Source organism: Bolinopsis microptera, chromosome 4 (genome assembly GCF_026151205.1).
Source record: "Bolinopsis microptera isolate Bmic1 chromosome 4, MBARI_Bmic_1.0, whole genome shotgun sequence".
Taxonomy (NCBI): Eukaryota; Metazoa; Ctenophora; class Tentaculata; order Lobata; family Bolinopsidae; genus Bolinopsis; species Bolinopsis microptera.
The window spans coordinates 12,736,212-12,757,075 of NC_087075.1; the positions used below are offsets into that span (position 1 = coordinate 12,736,212).

Consider the following 20,864-nt stretch of genomic DNA (forward strand, 5'->3'; position numbering starts at 1 on the left):
TACGAGTGGAGTTTGGTAGAAGGAAAAAGAGAGGATAGGATTATGCGAACTGGAAAATCACCGGCTGAACCTGAAGACGGCAGCACGGGAAGAGATAATGGAAGTGAAAGTGAAAGTGAAAGTGAGACTGGGTCCCTAAAGTTTATAGGAGGAGAAGAACTTGTGTATCTGGAGGAGAGCAATGCTGAGTTTATTTGGCATGATGAGCGCACTAAAACCTGGCAGTTTTACAACACCTTTATTTTGGAAGATCTGCATCTTTCTGAACGGTCAACAGTAGAAACAGACAGAGAAAGCTACCATTGGATTAACATTGATTCCGGGAATAGTGGAGGATTGTTGTCAGAAGTTGTAGAGATTGATATGGAGCGTGAAGTACAACGCAGATTGGGTGTTCTGAGGAAGAAGCTGCTCGGAGATAGAGACAAAATTAATGATCAGAAAAGTGAGTCTTGCGAGGAAAAGAGTGACATGCTGTTTTCAGGATTAGATTTTGATTTGAGGTCCTTTTTCTAATAAGATTGACTTCGAATAACGAGCTTTTGAAAAGTGGACTAGAAATTAGACAGGTCATAGTTCAATCAATTGTTATTATTTTTGTTGTCAGACTGAAAAACAAAAATATATTTCCTCTAGCATGATGTGCTTGCCCAGCGAATTTTAGGAACTGAATACTGATAGTGCTAAGTGCCACGGGGGTACAAAAAAAACTCGATACAATTAAATGTCTGCAAATATTGTAAATAAGTAAGTGATGGTACAATTAACTGAGCAGATCCCATGAACTCTCTTTCTAATTGCTTTACCGAGTTTTACTATTGGTTTCCAATACCGAAGTGAAAGAAAATGTAAAAGTCAACTAAAATCATAATATAACACAATTAAACTTAAATCATACAAATTAACGCACTGTTATTTTAGAAAATAGAAATATAAGAGCTCCCAAGAAATCACTTTTCTAACAAAATGGATGTCAAATATTAAAATGTTAACAACGTTTTAGCAGTCTTCAGTTCAATATGATATCTCAGTCTGGGTTTCTAGCAGAGTTGCTAGGGGCGTTGCTAGGGGCGTTGTTAGAGTCACGTGGTTGAGCGTATACGCGGTAAAACTTCCTGCCCTCCGGTACTTTGAATCTGTTGTTAACTTTGCGAGCTTGGCAGAACTCTTTATCTTTTATCACTCCTATCGCCCACGGCTTCCTACCAGGGGGATCCAAACTGAAATATTGTTAAATTACTTATTGATAACATGTAACGTGGCGAAATAACATCTTAATTTCGGGGTATATTATTTTGGAAATGTCCACCTTAAAGACCCACCTAAGTCCGAGAGCACCCAGGTTATCAGGATGAAGGAAGTACTGGTACTCGTTTGGGGAGACGTTGGCTACCAAGTAGTTTGACTTAGTCTCGTCATAGTAGAAGAAGACAGTGTCACCTTTCTGAAACTGAGTGACAGCAATCTGGAGACTCCTCGCCCGGGCCGTCCTCAGACTCTCAATCTCCCGAGCCTGGTCCCGGAGCTGGACAGCCAGTTGGCTGGGAGCCAGCTGGTCGGGCGAGGGGCTGGGAGCAGCTGGGTCTGTGGCAGTGTCTCCTGTGTTCACTCCACTTCCACCTTCGGGTCATGATTTGTTATGAAACTAATGCAATGTAGACGATTTACATTCGAACACTTGAATAACATTGGAATAATTTACGAAAATATAGGATATTCAATATCTAAGAAGCCTAAATAATATCCATATTGAGCTGCTGGTTCCACACTCACTTGGTCGGTTTTGTATCTCAGTCTGAAGAGCTAAGATGCGCTCCTGGAACGCTGCCTCCCTTCGTCCAGCCTGCTCTTTTAGCTCCTCCAGCTCCATTGCCGCGTTCTGTAAAGCAAGCTGGGTAAGTCTTCAGTTTTACCGCTTTTATTCAGAATTACTGCTCTGACAAATGAAAGTAATGCCTTGTTCGATTTTGCTGAGAAAGTAACCGATGGTTTTTGTAACTACTTACAAAAGGAGGCCCCAGCTAAGCAGTGGCCCTTTACTGAGTGCAGTACCACCACTAGTTGCTAGGTTAGCAACTTTGCAAATACCTGTTTCTGCAGTTTAATGTCTCTCTCCGCCTCTGCCTTGAACATTGCAGTCGTTTCCCTTTCCTCCTCAACCTCCTTCGTCTGCGAGTCCTGTTTGTTTTGAAGAACTACCAGGTTAGCTTCCAGCTTACTGTTCAGATCCTGCACCTGGTCTAATGTTCTCTCCATCTCTCCGTGCTGCAAAACAGTCGTAATTACATATTTTGCATATTTTAGATATCATCTTGCATGTTCTGAACGATTTAATCATATTTTTGTTCAAATTGACCACTTAAAACTAACCCTCAGCTTGGCTTTGGTCTCGATCTCCTGAACCAGTTTATCCTTGTCCAACCTCAGTTTCTCAAGTTCGAACATCTTCTCCTTGTCCTTCCTCTGCTCAATCTCTTGTCTCAGGTTGGTCAGCTGTTGTCTGTGTTGCTCGTTCACAGTCTGATCACTGTTTAGGAGGTCTATGTCGCGCTGAAATTAGGGAAAAGTTTAAAAGTTTAAAGAACAAAATGCTGTAAGTTAGATGAGCACACTACTTCTAGTCAAAAGATTGAATATGAATTATAAAAGTTAAATTAAAATGGTACCTGGATTTTCTTGAGACTGTCCTCTCTTTCGGTTAGTAGCTTGCTCTGTGAAGCTGCCTGGGCTTGTAGCTCTTCTATCTGTGTTGCCAATTTCTTCTTCTCCATATTCCAGCCTGAATATATTCTTATAGTCTACATATCCAACAATGCCTCCTTTCCATCTAGGAGAACTCTCGTGGGGGGGCACCATTAGTTTTGGCAGGTTGCATATTTAAACATTTTCTATTTTTTTATAACAAAAACAAAAAAAAAACAATGCCCTGAACTTTAACTAGGTTTAGAAGTCCCACCACAGAAACTGAAAATGACCCAAATCACCTCGCTCCTTAAGTTTGAAAGCTTCGTTATCCGACTTGAGGTTACTGATCCTTGTATCTTTCTCAGATGCTAGGGTCTGGAACGTACTCCGCTCCTTCTCCACCTGGTCTAACTCATTCCGGACCTGGTCTAATTCCCGTTGTAGATCACATATCAGGGATAATTTCTTCTCTAATTGCTCCTGAAAACAGGTTTTAGACCTGGATCATAGCTGGGATTTATCAAATAAACTTGAATTTCATGATATTTACTATTTAGTTTTACTTTGCTGTCGAATCATGGCTACAGAACTTAACAATAATTCAATTTTTTCAATCTCAATTTCTGTATAATATTCCGGACAATAATCGAAATTCTAAGTCTGACACAGAAGATACATTAAAAGTGATTATACTTGATTTGATTGAAGATTATCCTCTAGTTCCTTGTTCACATCATTCAGCTTCTTGTTCGTATCCTGAAAAATGCCCAATATTAGAACGCCCTACATAGCAACATCATTTATGATCCGGGTCATAGGTACTGAACATAAACTCGATATCCGAATATGAAAGGAAGAGGTTACTGGGTTGGGTTAATATTCACCGCGTTCATATTTAAAATACAAAACAGAATACAATTAAACACTTATAATTTAACATGAACAAGCGCATGCTAACGATAATTAATAATAATGAGTAATAATTAGTAATAATGAGTAATAATGAGTAATAATGAGTAATAATTAGTAATAATGAGAACTAACCTTAAGGAAAGAGAGCTCCACCTCGATCTTTATGTTTTTATCAAACTGGGCAGCCAACTCTTCTGTTTTCTGTTTTACCAACTCCTCGTGAGACGAACTACTGAAAATACAGCAGGGTGTCATAATTATTGGCGCGTAGACAGTTTTGCGTGAAATTTTAGCTCACCCAAGCTTTCAAAAACGATCATTACTGACTTCTGAGGATCAAGTTTATGGGGTTTTTTATTTCTGACTTTTGTGATGTAGACATTAATGACTTAATCATTAACAGATTAAGCGAGAATTTTACATCCATAACTTTAATTGTGGAATAAAAAAGAGATTTGAGTTGGAGTTATGAGATTAGTAGATATTGATCGTGTTTCTTAAGAGATAAGTCTCGACTTCGTAGAGAACAGATTATAGAAACTGTTGTGTAGTGTATATGTTAAATTATTATTGGGGTTGGTATTTTATATTCCCAACTAGAATATTTTCTCAGGCCTGAATCAAATAAATTTAAATTTCCGTAATAAATGGTGATGGTTGGTCATTCTCATATTTTATAGTATTATCAAGTATCATGTCATTTGTTTGTATTGATTTTATTTTATATTATATATGGATTTATTGGATGTTTGTAGCATTTAAGAATATGTGTATTTGTTGTTAGACCTTGTTTGCTCAAAAATATATATGACATAATCGATAATCATTATCCATTAAAAGTCAAAACTCACACAAGATTAAATATTGTTAAAAACTATTCAAAATATAGCTTATAATACCTTAGCACAAACATAGCTGAGCACTGACACCTGTTCTCGTAAGATGTTAGAACTCTTTGCTTCTTGAAGGAGGGGTCTCTTTCTTCTCTTTCTTCGCATCTCCTTTTTAAAGGTGAATTGTAAAAATTTCCCGTTTTGTCTGGTGACGATGTAGAAGGTTCGGGAACTCTTTCTTTTCTTTCCGAAGATGATTCGGGAACTCTTTCTTCTCTTTCCGAAGATGATTCGGGAACTTTTTCTTCTCTTTCCAAAGATGATTCGGGAACTTTTTCTTCTCTTTTCGAAGATGATTCGGGAACTTTTTCTTCTCTTTTCGAAGATGATTCGGGAACTTTTTCTTCTCTTTTCGAAGATGATTCGGGAACTTTTTCTTCTCTTTTCGAAGATGATTCGGGAACTCTTTCTTTTCTTTCGGAGGAAGGTTCGGGAACTCTTTCTTCTCTTTCCGAAGAGGTTTTCTTTAAAGATGATTCGGAAATGCCTTCGTTTTTCTTACAAGAAGATTTCGAAATGAATTCTTTGCTTTCAGAACACAACTTGTAAATGTCTTCATTGGTCGTGGAAGACGATTTGCAAATGTTGTATTTTATCTCAGAAGACGATTTACAAATATCTGTGTTTATTTCCAAAGAGGTTTTGGAAATATTTTCATTTCTCTTGGCGCCGTTTTCTTTACTGTTACAGTTCGAATGAGGGGATCTTTCTGTTTCCTTGGAAGTGATGTGCGTGAGTCCATCTTTATTTTCACTCTCTTTAAATCCATTTTTAGAGGACAGTGCAGAATCTTCTTTCTTTTTCAAGGAGAATTTTAAAGAAATATCCCTTATTTCACCTTCTTCCTCGTCGGATTCATTTTCCACTCCTTTCATTGGAGAATCTTCCCTTTTAGAAATGGCTTCAGAGATGTTGCCCTCTAATGAAACAGACTTTTCTAAAATAATTTCTTTCCTTTTACATGACCTTTCTATAATGGTTCTATCTACCCCAGAGGTTCTGTAACGTCTTTTAGAAGACTGTCTACATAAATAGCTTCCTTTATTTTGACCCTCATCCTCGCTGCCGATCTTCCTGCTTGGTGCACCTTCCTTACTTTTACAGTTAGAGGTTATAACCTCAGGGGTTAACGGAATACCTTTGTAACTAGGAAATGAAACTTCAGAGTTCTGTACATCACCATAGAAACAAGGGACGCGATTACCGCTCTGCCTCCGATAACCATGGAGACTGGAAGATTTAGCCTCGGCGTATTTCGAACCGCGTTCTTCGCAAGGGGTGCGAGTTTCAGCATATTTCGAACTTCGGTCCTCACCATGGGTACGAACCTCACTATGTTTTGAACTTCGGTCCTCACCATGGGTACGAACCTCACTGTGTTTTGAACTTCGGTCCTCGACAAGGGTACGAACCTCACTGTGTTTTGAACTTCGGTCCTCACCATGGGTACGAACCTCACTGTGTTTTGAACTTCGGTCCTCACCATGGGTACGAACCTCACTATTTTTTGAACTTCGGTCCTCGACAAGGGTTCGAACCTCACTGTGTTTTGAACTTCGGTCCTCACCATGGGTACGAACCTCACTGTGTTTTGAACTTCGGTCCTCATCCTGGGTACGAACCTCACTGTGTTTTGAACTTCGGTCATGAGCATGACGTGAACTGCGTCTATCAATCGGATTGGAAACCTCAGTATTTTGTAGAGGACGTTGGTCAGAAGGAGAGATAATATCTGAGTGTTTCGAATTGATCCTTTCAATGGGGGTTGAAACCTCGGAATGCCTCATGCCACGATCCTCACCAAAGGAGCGAACCTCATGAGATGAAGAACGAGCGACGAGACGCCTATTACCAAAAGATGAGGACTGGTCATAGTGAGAATTGTTTCCTGAAGGGGGTCTGATTATTTGATTTCTGATTCTCTGGTCGGAGCTTCTCCTAACATCCTTCATCAGCACGTCTCTAAATTCCTCCTGTCTTCTCTCCGACTGAACAATGTGATCAAAGAACTTCTTTCCCAACAAATCACTGTTGTCTGGCCAGAACATGCTCATTTTGTTTGCATCACTAAGGTACCGATCTATTCTCTTCCTATCCCGAGTTCCAAGCACTGCTTCTAACAGCAGCTGACGACGAACTCTGGACAGGAACCAAAAAGCGTACCCAATAGAGATCCAAATAGCATGATACGAGCAGTTTCGCTCAGATACTTTAGTTCCAAGGGTACGAATCAGTGGACCACTTACTCGGACAATGGCGTTCTGTGCCTTTAACAATCTTGCATCGGTTATCGCTATCATCTTCCTTTCGAAGAAGTTCCAGTTATGAGCCTCGGCCGCTTGTTCCACGAAAAGATCCGCGTAGAGGTCCCACTTTGGGGGTACAAGGAACTCATTACTGGGTACTGGGTAGTCTTCTTCAATAGATTTGGTGAGTGTAAACGGAGTGTCCAGAATAAAGTACTGTTCCAGTTGAGACGCAAAGTTTGATTTTAAAGCTGCACGTTTTGGTTCGTAGAAATAGCTAACATCATCCAGTGGGTCGTAGGTTCTGAAACTACTGCAGGATTTGTTAAACTCCTTATACTCATTATTAACCTCCCTGAATGTGCTATTTTGCTCTCTCACCTCTGTTTTGAACCCTCCGCAGCCCCTCAATTCTTTATCATACCCCTTACCCCCATAACTTCCGAATTCTCTCTTGTATTCTTTTCCCTCGCTGCTCCTAGCTTCTCTGTGGCTCTTTACTTCCCTATACTCTTTCTTGAGCTCCTTTAAACGATTCTCCTTATCTGATTTTGCTCTGAAGCTAGAGATACTCTCCGACAGAGTCCTCCAGCTAAACTCATCAGGGGATCTGGTTGGACTGAGCGGGTCGTATAGTTCTTGTTTTATGGTCCTAGAGGAGCTTCTCATGGTACGCAAAGGGACATTCTCCGGTCGACAAGTGGTTGTTTTTGATGCAGGTTTATTTTTAGTTTCCTGTCTGGTGTTTGGTGTTTGGTTTCTGTTTCTATTCTGGGTGTTGAAGGGAGTATTGGGGTGCGCACTGGAATCAGAGGTTTAGCTGATTGTTGTTCTGACATCATACATTATCTGTGAGGTTGGGCAGTGTTATACAGCTACAGGTATAGTTTACAGTTGTCCTGATAACGTGGTGGAGTTTTTATTTTAGCTAGACGTACCACGTTAATCTTTACTGAACTTGTAAATACTGGTTGAGTTCTTGCAAAATGTCCAATTTAACATTTTAGACTCGTTTTTGTTGTTGCCCGGACGGTGCCGGTTAAAAGTTCTAATCTCTACTATAATTCAAAGAATTATTTCTGCTGTATGTACGTACGACCGCCCACGTGCAAATTAGATGAAAAATAGGAATTTAGGTAACAACCAAAAGGTTCCATAGCAACGGTGCTTTAATGCACACATGCACGTGCAAAGATTGTTTTAACGTCATTTTGATCGGTTTTGTGGTAGTTACGTTGTGTTTAAAGTGTTTTATATTTAAATCGGCTGTATCTTCGGTTGAGATCATGGATATTTTTTGATGCGATTAAAAATTTCTTTCAAAGAATACTACTAGCTTCGTCCCTGTTACCACGGGCTTTCTACTACTACTACTACTACTATGTCGGAGCTAAGTCCGATCTACGCCAGAAAACCCCCTCCATATATCCCTGTCCCGCATCAGGGTTCGCAGTTCCTCTTTAGAGTTTGTCCCAACTTCCTTCAGTAACATAGACAAGTAGCTTTGTCTTGGTCGGCCTTGCTGTGCTCTACCGTGCGTAGGTTCCCATAAGACTAAATCACTGGCAAGTAGCTCAGGATGTCGGATGCAGTGTCCCGCCATTTTTAAACTCCTGCTTCGTAACTTGTTTGACAGCCTTGGGAGGCTACCATACAAAGGGCTTTCTAGTATTATAGTACGGGCTTTCTAGTATTATATAATACAGTTGTTATTGCAATTAAAGATTGCTGATACTAGAAAACAACAATTTCAAGAAAAAACAATTTTCGATTAAAGCAAACGAAACAATATTTTATAAATTAAACTAGTTGGACCTTTTGGAGTAGCTATAGAGAGGTATATACCTTTTACAAAAATACGGTGATTTATTGGTGACATAACCCTATCAATATCATCATACATTTTAAAAATAAAAACGAAGAAGAAACTGCAAAACTAGCAGATCATCAACACGTAAGACTATAGCTTTGCTTTCCAAATGGGGACAATGAATGTAATATAGTTTCAAACTAATGACAACACTAAAAGTAATCTATCACATTTATTGAGGACGTTACAGAAGATATCTTCGCGTCCTAAGATGGCGTTTCACACAGTCCAATAAATAATTTACAAATAGAAATATATTCAATGCTCTCAGTGAGTCACTAATTATACACTTATGCGCGTATACATTGTATACATCACTATACATCACTATACAATGAGTGACTGGAGAAAAGTGAAAGTCATTTTAGGTGGCATTATTAATGTTATATAACGTAATATAACAATGAATAATATTGTGCCGTGCATTAATAGCAAAGAGGTGAAAGATCTTTAAGTTCAAGACATAATTTGAGCCCATCATATTTTCTATACTCTTATACAACAAGGTTATAATTTATGATGATATTACTGTCATAGATTAAAACCATGTTGTACCATATTATTAATTATTACCTACTCATGATCATGTGGCTGGGGTCAAATTGTAGTAACTTAAAAATTATGGAAATATCATTATCTTTTTACGTACTGCTAGCTATAGACAATTTCAAGCGCTTATGACGGACTTCTTACCAAGACGGGGCGCAGCGCAGCGTAGATAATACGTCGACTTATTACAACACTACTACAGAAGAAAAACTGAAAAAACACAGTAAAAGCCATAATACAATATCAGAAAATGGGGCTAAGTAAGTCCTTACAAAAATTGGCAAAGGAATAAGAATTTTAGTGCACAAAATTTTGACCCCCAAGTCGGTGTCAAAAATGCGAATTAAATAGGTAATAATTATTTTAGTTTCTTGACTCTTGCTACCACTTTAGGGTTAAGTTAGACGGATTCCTGCTAGTAATAATAATATGCGAAAGACAAAACCCTAAATAAACAATACCACACGCAACAGCGAGTAGGAACCATATGTTATGTATTACCATAGCAATCATGGTTACTACCAATTACCATGGTTACCATTGTTATGTAATACCATGGTGATTGGTGCTAGTTACCCATGACATCACCTAAAGATAACTATGTGCATTGTGAATAATATTATGAAACAAAGTTCACGTCACAAAAATGCAATTCTGTAATTCCCACAACCAACCACCAAACAAAGAAGAAGGAAAGGAAAAGAGGGAGAGGGTGAGAGGAAGCAAAATCACGTTCACAACACGTTCACAACACGTGTACACCAAACTGATCAACTAGGAAATAGAAACATTTCGCGGTAAAGGGCAACTCTCAATCTGGAAATGTCTCACAGTTCACGTAGATTCTTACTTTGAGCACCCCCTCATCTAGTATAGTGTAGTAGTATAGTGCGGTGAAAGGTTTCAGTTCCGACCCATTTTCTGTATGGCGCACATTTACAAAAAATATGGTCACATCCAAGAAAGAAGAAATCCTGTAGTGGGGTCTATGTAATGGCACCGAATGCAGTACCACACGTGCCAGTAACTAGCCTAGAAGCGAAGGTGGGTCACACATTTGGGGTAGAAAGCTGATAACCTGGTAACCTTGTTGCCTTGGTAACCTAGTAACCTGGTAACACATTTGGGGTAGATAACTCACAGAAACTTTCAAAATAAGTGCAAACTGTTCGCGATGTCCATTTAATTATTATATATCCAATTATTATATATCCAACTCAAAACGCAATATATGCTCAAAAATGTTTATTTTTCAAATTATTGATGAAAAACTGATGCTAAGTGCGGCAGATTTGGGGGTACCAAAAAATTTCATTTAATCGTGTGTTAATTTGATTTGTATTTCCAACCATGCAGGACACCTCGTCTATAAAGAAGTACCTAATGCTCTGGAAAAACCTCCTCATCTTAACCTTCTTTTTCGGATTAAGTAGTTTAGGTGTGATCACCTAAGCTGAACAATTCACCAAGGTTGGACTATTCAAAAGCGTAGTACTATAATATTAAAAAGGATAATACGACGTTGCATTATACACGGTTAACGCATTAAGTGAATTACAAGGTTAATGTATCCAGTATTACAATCTGCACAGTTATACCCGACGATTGAACGATTCGTGACTGACCTCACTGAAGTTTATTTTGTTTTGTTTTAGAAGCAAACTTGCCTCATATGTCATACATAGACAGTGATTGATACATAATCACCCTTTTCTAAACATTTCGCGACATCTTAAAGAAATAATCAGCCCGGACAGATATGTTTTTTTACTTTAGGGCGACCCTGGTACAAAAAACTGAAGCTGTCGAAAAATTCTGACTAAACTGTCGAATAGAAAGCTGGTAACTATTTAATTTGGGTGGCTTGATTGGAGGTAAGGAGACAGATGGGATATAAATATTATGGAAACAAGCGAAAATATACATGTTTTTAAGTACGCAGGAATATATAGCACAGTACAACTTTTGTACATCACAAAAATGTACAATAATGAAAGAATGAATACGGAGTACCTTTAAACAAGGGTTAGGAACGCTCAACAAATGTACAATAATGAATACGGAGTACCTTTAAACAAGGGTTAGAAACGCTCAACAAATGCCATTCCAAGATATATTATTAAGGCTTCACAGTATGCGCTTATTTTACAGTTTATCAGCCAGCCAGGGGCGAAGTAGACCCGAACTTAGATAATGAAGGGTGTATAGTAACCTGGTAACCTTGTTGCCTTGGTAACCTTGGTAACCTGGTAACCTGGTAACCAGCCAGGGGCGAAGTAGACCCGAACTCAGATAATGAAGGGTGTATAGTAACCTGGTAACCTGGTAACCTTGTTGCCTTGGTAACCTTGGTAACCTGGTAACCTGGTAACCAGCAAGGGGCGAAGTAGACCCGAACTCAGATAATCAAATGATGTATAATCTAGAATAGAGCTGGAAGAGACCTTCAAGGGGTGCGAACAATCATTATGCAAATTATAATATTATATTACAGAACTTTAATTAAAGAGAATATATTTTATCAAGTGTTCTTGGCTGAACGAGAGAGGACTGTTTCAAGTTTTAACTGTAGCTACATTACAACATTGAAACATGGCTAATTTCTGTTAAACACAAAATAAAGACAAAATAAAGACTTTGTAGTTGGGGGCTGGGGCCATTCAAATATTATTTGATATTTCTGATGCATTTCATCCCTACACAAGTTACGTTAGTCATGGGCTTTATCATGAACTCATTAAATTTAATTAAAGCATGGCATAAATAAAGGTAAGACAAACCTCAATAGGGGGTGAAAAATGACCGCGTTACCGCGACAATTGACCCCCCGACAATTGACAGGGGTCAATTGGCCGGGGTCAATTGGCCGGGGTCTATTGACGGGGGTCAATTGTCGCCCACCCATTTCTGATCGCAATTACCACATGGCAGATGCACAAGGTTTTCAAAGTGACCTGACAATCACATAACGAGATATTTAGGAGACCACTTAAAACCTGTATTTGAAGGTCAATTTCGTTTACTTTTGATATGAACACATTCAAGACTTCCAGATAAGTGCAAAATGATCGTAACTGGCACAGTTATATCTGAGTTTTGAAGCAACGAATGCCCTAAAATGCTTTAAGTTGCCTTATTTTAGTTGCCTTGGTAACTACAATGCTTGACCTCTAAATGAGTAACACAGATCAAACCACAGGGAAACAAGATCTCAGACAATGTCTGTGAAGATGAAAACCTTAACCTGGTAACCTTGTTGCCTTAGTAACCAGGTAACATTGTTGCCTTGGTAACCTGGTAACATGGTAACCTTGTTGCCTTAGTAACCTGGTAATCTTTTGCCTTGGTAACCTGATAACCTTGTTGCCTTAGTAACCTGGTAACCTTGTTGCCTTAGTAACCAGGTAACATTGTTGCCTTGGTAACCTGGTAACATGGTAACCTTGTTGCCTTAGTAACCTGGTAATCTTTTGCCTTGGTAACCTGATAACCTTGTTGCCTTAGTAACCCGGTAACCTTGTTGCCTTGGTAACCTGATAACCTGGTAACCTTGTTGCCTAAGTAACCAGATAACCTTGTTGCCTTGGTAACAGGAGTTACTAGCAGGAACCCGTATAACCCTAAAATGGTGTCAAGACTCAAGAGACTAAAATAATTATTACCTATTTAATTCGTGTTTTTGACACCACATTTTTTCATGCTGATTTGAAAAGCATATAAAAGAATTTGACCCAGTCAAAAAAGTTTCGGTTGTATATCTTTTATGGTTTTTGCGGAAAGTCGCGTTAAAGTTGATGCCGTGGTGTCAGTAAAATGGCACGGATCCATCCATATATCCATATATATCGTCTCGCTTTATATATAATAAGATAATATAATATGTAAAATATTAGTAGTAATATTAGTTAAACTGCTGCAGCTATACTCATAGTTATACACGTAAAATATTTTAATAATATTTGTTAAACTATTGCAGCTAAAAGTTAAACATGTAAAATATTTATAATAATATTTGTTTATCGATAATTTATTTTGGTCAATATTGGTGTTCGATTTTTACATATAATTATATTTGTTACAATTGTAGCAGCTAATAGTTGTATATTATGTAAATTTCTAAATATATAGTACACACGGCTGGTATGTATAAGGTTAAAGCGTTAAGGATACCCCCCCCCCCTCCCCTTACAAAGTATCTATTAAATTTATAATAAACAGAGGTGGCCCACGAAAGGATACCATGGGGATGCCCAATCTACAAGATGCTATTTATACAAAATTATTCAGCAACCTGAAATATCAAGGAACACGCAAATGTAAAGGTATTTCAAAAGAGAACTGATAAACGTTATATTAAAGTCATTATTATGCAGTTCCTGAGTCATTATTATGAGCAGAGAAGGGCAAATTCCTCAAGTAAAGGCGGCTCAAGTTATTTCAGCATTTAAAAGAGTTCGGATATAAATTTTCGATTTGAATAAATAACCAGCTGTGTTTTATGTCCTTAACAAGGAAGTCTACTCAAACCCCACACTAATGGACCAAGTAGCATCTGTTAAGAGATACATTGACGACGGAGCAGGTCAGTTTACAGGTACTACCAGACAGTTTTCAGCATGGATAAAGAAGGTCAACGAAAACATCGCTCCCGATGGCCTTGAAATAGATGAATTCCAAGCAGAAAATACAGCTGAATATGTCAGTTTTCTAGATGTACAGTTTACTTTCGACCATCAAGGAGAGCTTCAAACTGATCTATACGTAAAAGAAACAGACTCCAGGTCCTACCTACATTTCAGCAGTAGTCACCCCAATCACATATTCTCAGGAATTGTATACTCCCAGTGTTTACGCCTTAGGAGGATAATCAATTCAAAGGAGAGGTTAGAGACCCAGCTTAACATTCTCAAACGGGCGTTTCATGAATCAGGATACCCTAGTAAAATGGCTGACAACATAGCTAACAAAGTCCTTGGCATGGAAAGAGTGTTAGTCAGGAAGAGTACGGTTGAGCCTAATGAACAATCCCCACTATCAGCCATACCAATCAGAGTCATCTCAAGTTATGGAAGTGACAATGACTTGGTGAATGTTGTCCAGAAATACGAAGGTCACTTGAGACGAACTCGTAGTTTTAGTGAAAGTGAGAGTCAGCAAGCCACAAACTCCACCACAGCACCGAAAGGAAAAAATAAACTGTTCCAGTTTGTGAAGAAAACGGGATCTACGCTTAGATCTCGCCTCGTTACATCTAAACAGCTTGCCTTAGGTGCTAAACATGGTAAAACTGAACCCTGTCACAGAAGAAACTGCAAGTGTTGTAAAATGATCATGAGTAAGGACTCCATCACATCAAATGGCAAAAAGATCAAATCAGCCCCTGGTTGTTGCAAGACCTATAACATCATTTATCTTGTACAGTGTTCGATTTGTAAGAAAAACTATGTGGGTAGGACTATTAATAGCTTGCATAAAAGGATGGACGGACACAGGTCCAAATTTTATGAAATCGTTGATGGTAGAGCATTTGATATTACTAGTGATGAGTATAGCCTAGGAGTTCACTTGATTGACCACGGTTTAGGAGTACATACAGATTTTAATGAAACTTTTAGAACTTTTATTTTAGAGAATTGCAGTCCCAGTACACTTGAAGTAAAAGAAAATAACTACATACATTTGCTTAATTCTCTTAGACCTTTTGGCCTTAATACTGTCAATCCCTTTGGATTACCTATATTCCATAAACCTTAATATGATCTTTTTACCTTTTTCGGATTCTTAATTTTGTAACGGTTTGAGTTTCACTAACCTTTTAACATTTTTTAGGTTCAATGTCACTGGAGATGACTACAATCGAAATATATTTGGCAAGAATCTGAATGTTTTCAGTGTTGAAAGTTTAGTTTCTTAAATCCTGGAGTAGTCATTCGTGTCCCTGATATTTGGGTTAATTCTAACTCTCCTATCTTTAATCCCTCGCGGAACTACATGGAACCTTATGATGTCAAGTATGAATATTTCTGATGACACTGGTATATCCCAACCCAGTGTGCCTCCCACGAAATCGCCTAGTTTACTAAGTAAGCACTACGGGGAATATTCAGACCTTGGAAAACTCCAGATTGAGAAAATGAGACTCACCTTCCTTAGAAATTGCACTACTCTCAAAAGGCCCCCTGTTTCCCTTAGAATTAAGGGTTCACAGGCGCTGAATTCCCATCCTCAGAGGTTACTTTATTTTTCACACCTCGAAAGTAAAATGCTTGGACTTGCAATCACTAGAAAAGTCAACATCGTCAGGATCTTGTCAGAGAAAGTGAGCAAATCCCATTTTAACCTTGAACCACTCCCTGGAAAGGATTTCAAATCCCTCCAATCACATTTTGACAATAAACTTTCATTCCTCAAAATGCAGTGTCCTACTAAATGGAAAGCCTGGCCTAGAAAAACTAAGGATATACTCAAAAATCTGTGTGATAAGAAATCTGCAAACTTCAAAAGGAGAGACAACAAGAGACGAAGGAAAGTTGAAAAACTGGCTAAAAAAGCATTAGATGGTGGTTCTGTTATAATTCTCATCGATTCACATGAAATACCTTTAGGAGCAGTTTCAGTACTCAGTAAAGGCCTTGGTTTTGTCCCTACTCCTACAGTAGATGTTCTCCAAACAAGACTTGACATGAGACGCACCACCAACAGTATTATAAACTCTTCTAGAAGGTCAAGTGTATCAAGTAACAGCTCTACTGAAATTCCAATTGATATTAGTGATGACCAACAATCAACCAGCTCTGAATTCAGACTCCCTTCAAAACTCCGAAAGAAGAACTACAACCTCCCAACACCTAGTGAAGATCGGGCAGTCAATGATATAGTCCAAAGCATGGAATCTGAGTTGGACCAAATCCTCCACACATCAGGACCACGCAAACAAAAACCCAAGAAAGAAAATCTCATACCAATCGAACAAGAAGGATTAAAATGGCTCGAAAAGAAGGTATCAGATGGAATAATAGCAATAACACCAGCCGACAAAGGAGGAAGCATCCTCATTGTTGATCCCAAGTTACTGAGAAATAAGACCATTGAGAAACTAGAAAATCCTCAACTATACCAGAAACTTGATTCCGACCCACTCCATACCCTCCACGGTGAACTTTTTGACACTTGGGTCGAAGGTAAGACGAGAGGCTTCATTACACCTGAAGAAGCAAAGTCTGTGATGGGTATTTCAGACAACACAAATAAGGCAGGCACAGGCCCGACCAACAGGCCAAGTACAGCTCCCCACCATAAACCGGGAAAGAGCTACTTTTACCCCTCCTTGAAAGTGCACAAACTGAGGAAAGACCAACTTATCCCAGGAGTTGAACCGCCAGTGAGACTTATTACAGCACTTCAAGAAGGTATCAGTAAAAAGAGTGATGTGTTTGTAGCCACGAAATACTTAAGACCTCTGGAAAAAGACTTCTGCCAAGACCTCCTTACAGACACAACAGATGCATTAGTTTGGCTTGACGAAATCAACTCTAATAAGCCCCAAGTTGAAAAGAAAACATATAAACCGTTTACTTTTGACTTCAAGGGCCTTTACGACTCCCTCAGCCCCTCCCTTGTCATTGAAGCTCTTGAATTTGCCATGGACCAATTAAGACCCGACTGGTCTATGAATTTCAAAGCTTGGCTAATTGACTTGGTGAACCACAGCCTAAAATCATCTATAGGTTTTTTCGAGAATGCTTGGTACAAACAAATACACGGTGTACCTACTGGAGGTTCTCTATGTGTTCAACTGGCAAACATCGCTGTGTTTTATGTCCTTAACAAGGAAGTCTACTCAAACCCCACACTAATGGACCAAGTAGCATCTGTTAAGAGATACATTGACGACGGAGCAGGTCAGTTTACAGGTACTACCAGACAGTTTTCAGCATGGATAAAGAAGGTCAACGAAAACATCGCTCCCGATGGCCTTGAAATAGATGAATTCCAAGCAGAAAATACAGCTGAATATGTCAGTTTTCTAGATGTACAGTTTACTTTCGACCATCAAGGAGAGCTTCAAACTGATCTATACGTAAAAGAAACAGACTCCAGGTCCTACCTACATTTCAGCAGTAGTCACCCCAATCACATATTCTCAGGAATTGTATACTCCCAGTGTTTACGCCTTAGGAGGATAATCAATTCAAAGGAGAGGTTAGAGACCCAGCTTAACATTCTCAAACGGGCGTTTCATGAATCAGGATACCCTAGTAAAATGGCTGACAACATAGCTAACAAAGTCCTTGGCATGGAAAGAGTGTTAGTCAGGAAGAGTACGGTCGAGCCTAATGAACAATCCCCACTATCAGCCATACCAATCAGAGTCATCTCAAGTTATGGAAGTGACAATGACTTGGTGAATGTTGTCCAGAAATACGAAGGTCACTTGAGACGAACTCGTAGTTTTAGTGAAAGTGAGAGTCAGCAAGCCACAAACTCCACCACAGCACCGAAAGGAAAAAATAAACTGTTCCAGTTTGTGAAGAAAACGGGATCTACGCTTAGATCTCGCCTCGTTACATCTAAACAGCTTGCCTTAGGTGCTAAACATGGTAAAACTGAACCCTGTCACAGAAGAAACTGCAAGTGTTGTAAAATGATCATGAGTAAGGACTCCATCACATCAAATGGCAAAAAGATCAAATCAGCCCCTGGTTGTTGCAAGACCTATAACATCATCTATCTTGTACAGTGTTCGATTTGTAAGAAAAACTATGTGGGTAGGACTATTAATAGCTTGCATAAAAGGATGGACGGACACAGGTCCAAATTTTATGAAATCGTTGATGGTAGAGCATTTGATATTACTAGTGATGAGTATAGCCTAGGAGTTCACTTGATTGACCACGGTTTAGGAGTACATACAGATTTTAATGAAACTTTTAGAACTTTTATTTTAGAGAATTGCAGTCCCAGTGCACTTGAAGTAAAAGAAAATAACTACATACATTTGCTTAATTCTCTTAGACCTTTTGGCCTTAATACTGTCAATCCCTTTGGATTACCTATATTCCATAAACCTTAATATGATCTTTTTACCTTTTTCGGATTCTTAATTTTGTAACGGCTTGAGTTTCACTAACCTTTTAACATTTTTTAGGTTCAATGTCACTGGAGATGACTACAATCGAAATATATTTGGCAAGAATCTGAATGTTTTCAGTGTTGAAAGTTTAGTTTCTTAAATCCTGGAGTAGTCATTCGTGTCCCTGATATTTGGGTTAATTCTAACTCTCCAATAACCAGCCACAAATTTATTTGGTCGCATAATTAATTAATTAATTGATCGCATAATTAATTGATTAATTGGTCGCATAATTAATTATTTAATCGGCCGTATTTGATGTTTAAATTGTTGTGCGGTTAACCTCATTTGCCATTACCAGATAGATCACTTGGAATGGATAGTTATTCATGGTTACTATTAGTTACCAGACTACCTAGTTAGTTACCATGATTACCTCCTTCACAACTCCTTTCTGCGTTCTGCAATGTATCGAAGAAAAATAAGTTGGAACTCATTAACAGTGGGTACTACGGAAAGTCGGTAAACATCAGTTGATCACTACTTCTACTATACCATAAATAAATGAAAATGCAATCACACATAATTAATGCAATAAGTCATAATTAATGCAATAAGTCATAATTAAGACCACCTGGGTAACAGTCGCAGAATGAGGATTGCACAGAACGAGCTGAGCTGCCCTATTATAGTAATAGTGAGCTATACTAATAGTGAGCAGCCGGAATATTAGGGGCCCTCAATTATGGGTAGCAGAGGGAAAATGTCTCAAATAAGCTTCATAAATAAAGTGCACATAGGAGCATAAGGTACATTTAACATTAACAGTGTTGACAACCTCACACTATACAGTATAACTATAATGAACGATACTTTCCTGGAAATAGCAGTACACAAATGAACAAAGTGCCATAAAAACCGTGTGTATAAGTGTACACTGTACAAGAATGAACAAAGTGCCATAAAAACCGCAGACACAACCACTAGCAACCTAACACGAGGAGCAACAAAACCGCTAATACAGATAATCACATTGAAGGGGGAGAGAGGATGAAGCCCACTAATACCCCCTGTTAGTCACGTATTATGAAGACAGTATTACATTATAACAATATTATATATAACCCTGTGTAACATGATACGTAAACCCCACGTTAAGGGGAGCCCACTTCATCGCCACTTGTACGGTTTATAGCCCACTAATTCTGGCTTTATTTTGGGAGCCATGTTTTTCTGGGTATAAATAAAATTTCGTGTTTGGAGTCGGCCCTTTCCTGATTCTGTAGTGCGCCAGTTCTACGTGCCTCACTAAGGTATTTTCTCAGAGGAGAGGATAGGTGGAACCTCATGGAACAACACCTCCGCATGCAATTAGACCAGTGGGTCTGGTTCATTAACGGCAACGTGTTTTGGTTCAGCAGTTTTACATAATGTTTCTCACTCCAGCTGTAGTCTGGTAGTGTTGAATCTCACGAATATTTTTCTAGCTCTCATTTTCTATGCTTTTTGCCTCACAGGAGATATTGTGGTTTTTTGTAAATGTAACTGCAATACATTGATGTAAAGTCAGGCTATACTATAAGTTATCATGTAAAACAAGTTCGGTGTGAGTAGCTGCAAAAATTGTATTTTCAAGTATGTTCAGATATATTCAGGTATGTTCAGATATATTCAGGTATTATCAGATATTTTCAGGTATTTTCAGGTATTTTCAGGTATTTTCAGGTATGTTCAGGTAAGTTCAGGCATTTTCAGATATGTTCACGTATTTTCAGGTATGTTCAGGTAAGTTCAGGCATTTTCAGATATTTTCAGGTATGTTCAGGTATGTTCATATATATTCAGGTATTTTCAGGTATTTTCAGGTATGTTCAGATATGTTCAGATATGTTCAGGTATTACCAACCTGTTAAGATGCTGCTTATCAGCTCTGTGTCCTTGTTGCTTTTCTTCATCTTTAGAATCCTCAGATAGAGGGAGCGGCTCATCTTTACAGACCATTTCCTCAGACTCCTTCTTCTGAGAGGAGATTACAGTATTGGAACATGGTTACCATAGTTACCATGTACCTCAAACGGAGCACAATATATCCATAACAAGGCAAAAAGGACCTTTCAAAATACAGCATTTTAATAAATTAATGAAAAAATACAATTTTTCCCATCTCTCCCATATTTCCCATTTTTTAGCATTTTTGGTAACACAAACATTTAACTAACAGGAAAAAGAAGATGAGAGTAGTTGGGGAACAGTTCGCTCAGACTACTCAACTCCTCCTCCGACACCTCGAACAGCTCCTCGTCAAACGAGAGAGCGTCCTGAGCTGCAAAATCCGTGGGAATGGAGTCCAAACCTGGCAGAATGTTTGTGATCACCTTATCGGACGTTAATTTTGGACGGACATGAACGCTCGAAAGCATTCATGTTTAGTAATAGTATTTGATTTAACAAAATTATCGGACTTTATTTGAACAGAAATTCAAATTAACGCTAGGACCTCCAGTAATGTTACCTTGTACTATGTATCTAAGGCATGCTTGTATTGCGCTATCCCATATGTAATTGCTCTGTGAAAGTTTGGAATCCCTATCTACTTCCTACGTCACGCTACAGCTAAAGTAAGAAAGTGATGCGTC

The 20,864-nt window shown here is 38.6% G+C and overlaps 1 protein-coding gene across 11 annotated transcripts in view; it reads right to left on the reverse strand.

Moving 5' to 3' along the window:
* Positions 1-720: 720 nt before the first annotated feature.
* LOC134813895 (RB1-inducible coiled-coil protein 1-like) overlaps positions 721-20,864 on the reverse strand; it is a 119,445-nt gene continuing 99,301 nt past the window's right edge. For 3 of the 11 annotated variants that reach the window (XM_063821826.1, XM_063821824.1, XM_063821827.1), the window contains exons 13-23: positions 20,448-20,581; positions 20,135-20,247; positions 3,730-3,826; positions 3,379-3,441; positions 2,985-3,165; positions 2,667-2,779; positions 2,371-2,550; positions 2,089-2,265; positions 1,774-1,879; positions 1,323-1,620; positions 721-1,220 (exon numbers count right to left, since the gene is read on the reverse strand). In XM_063821826.1, the coding sequence (XP_063677896.1) occupies positions 1,028-1,220; positions 1,323-1,620; positions 1,774-1,879; positions 2,089-2,265; positions 2,371-2,550; positions 2,667-2,779; positions 2,985-3,165; positions 3,379-3,441; positions 3,730-3,826; positions 20,135-20,247; positions 20,448-20,581 (1,655 nt within the window). In that variant the 3' untranslated portion in view covers positions 721-1,027. Of the gene's footprint in view, positions 1,221-1,322; positions 1,621-1,773; positions 1,880-2,088; positions 2,266-2,370; positions 2,551-2,666; positions 2,780-2,984; positions 3,166-3,378; positions 3,442-3,729; positions 3,830-4,496; positions 7,588-20,134; positions 20,248-20,447; positions 20,582-20,864 lie in introns of those variants that run through there. The other 8 variants (XM_063821819.1, XM_063821818.1, XM_063821820.1 and 5 more) reach the window with 4 other exon arrangements.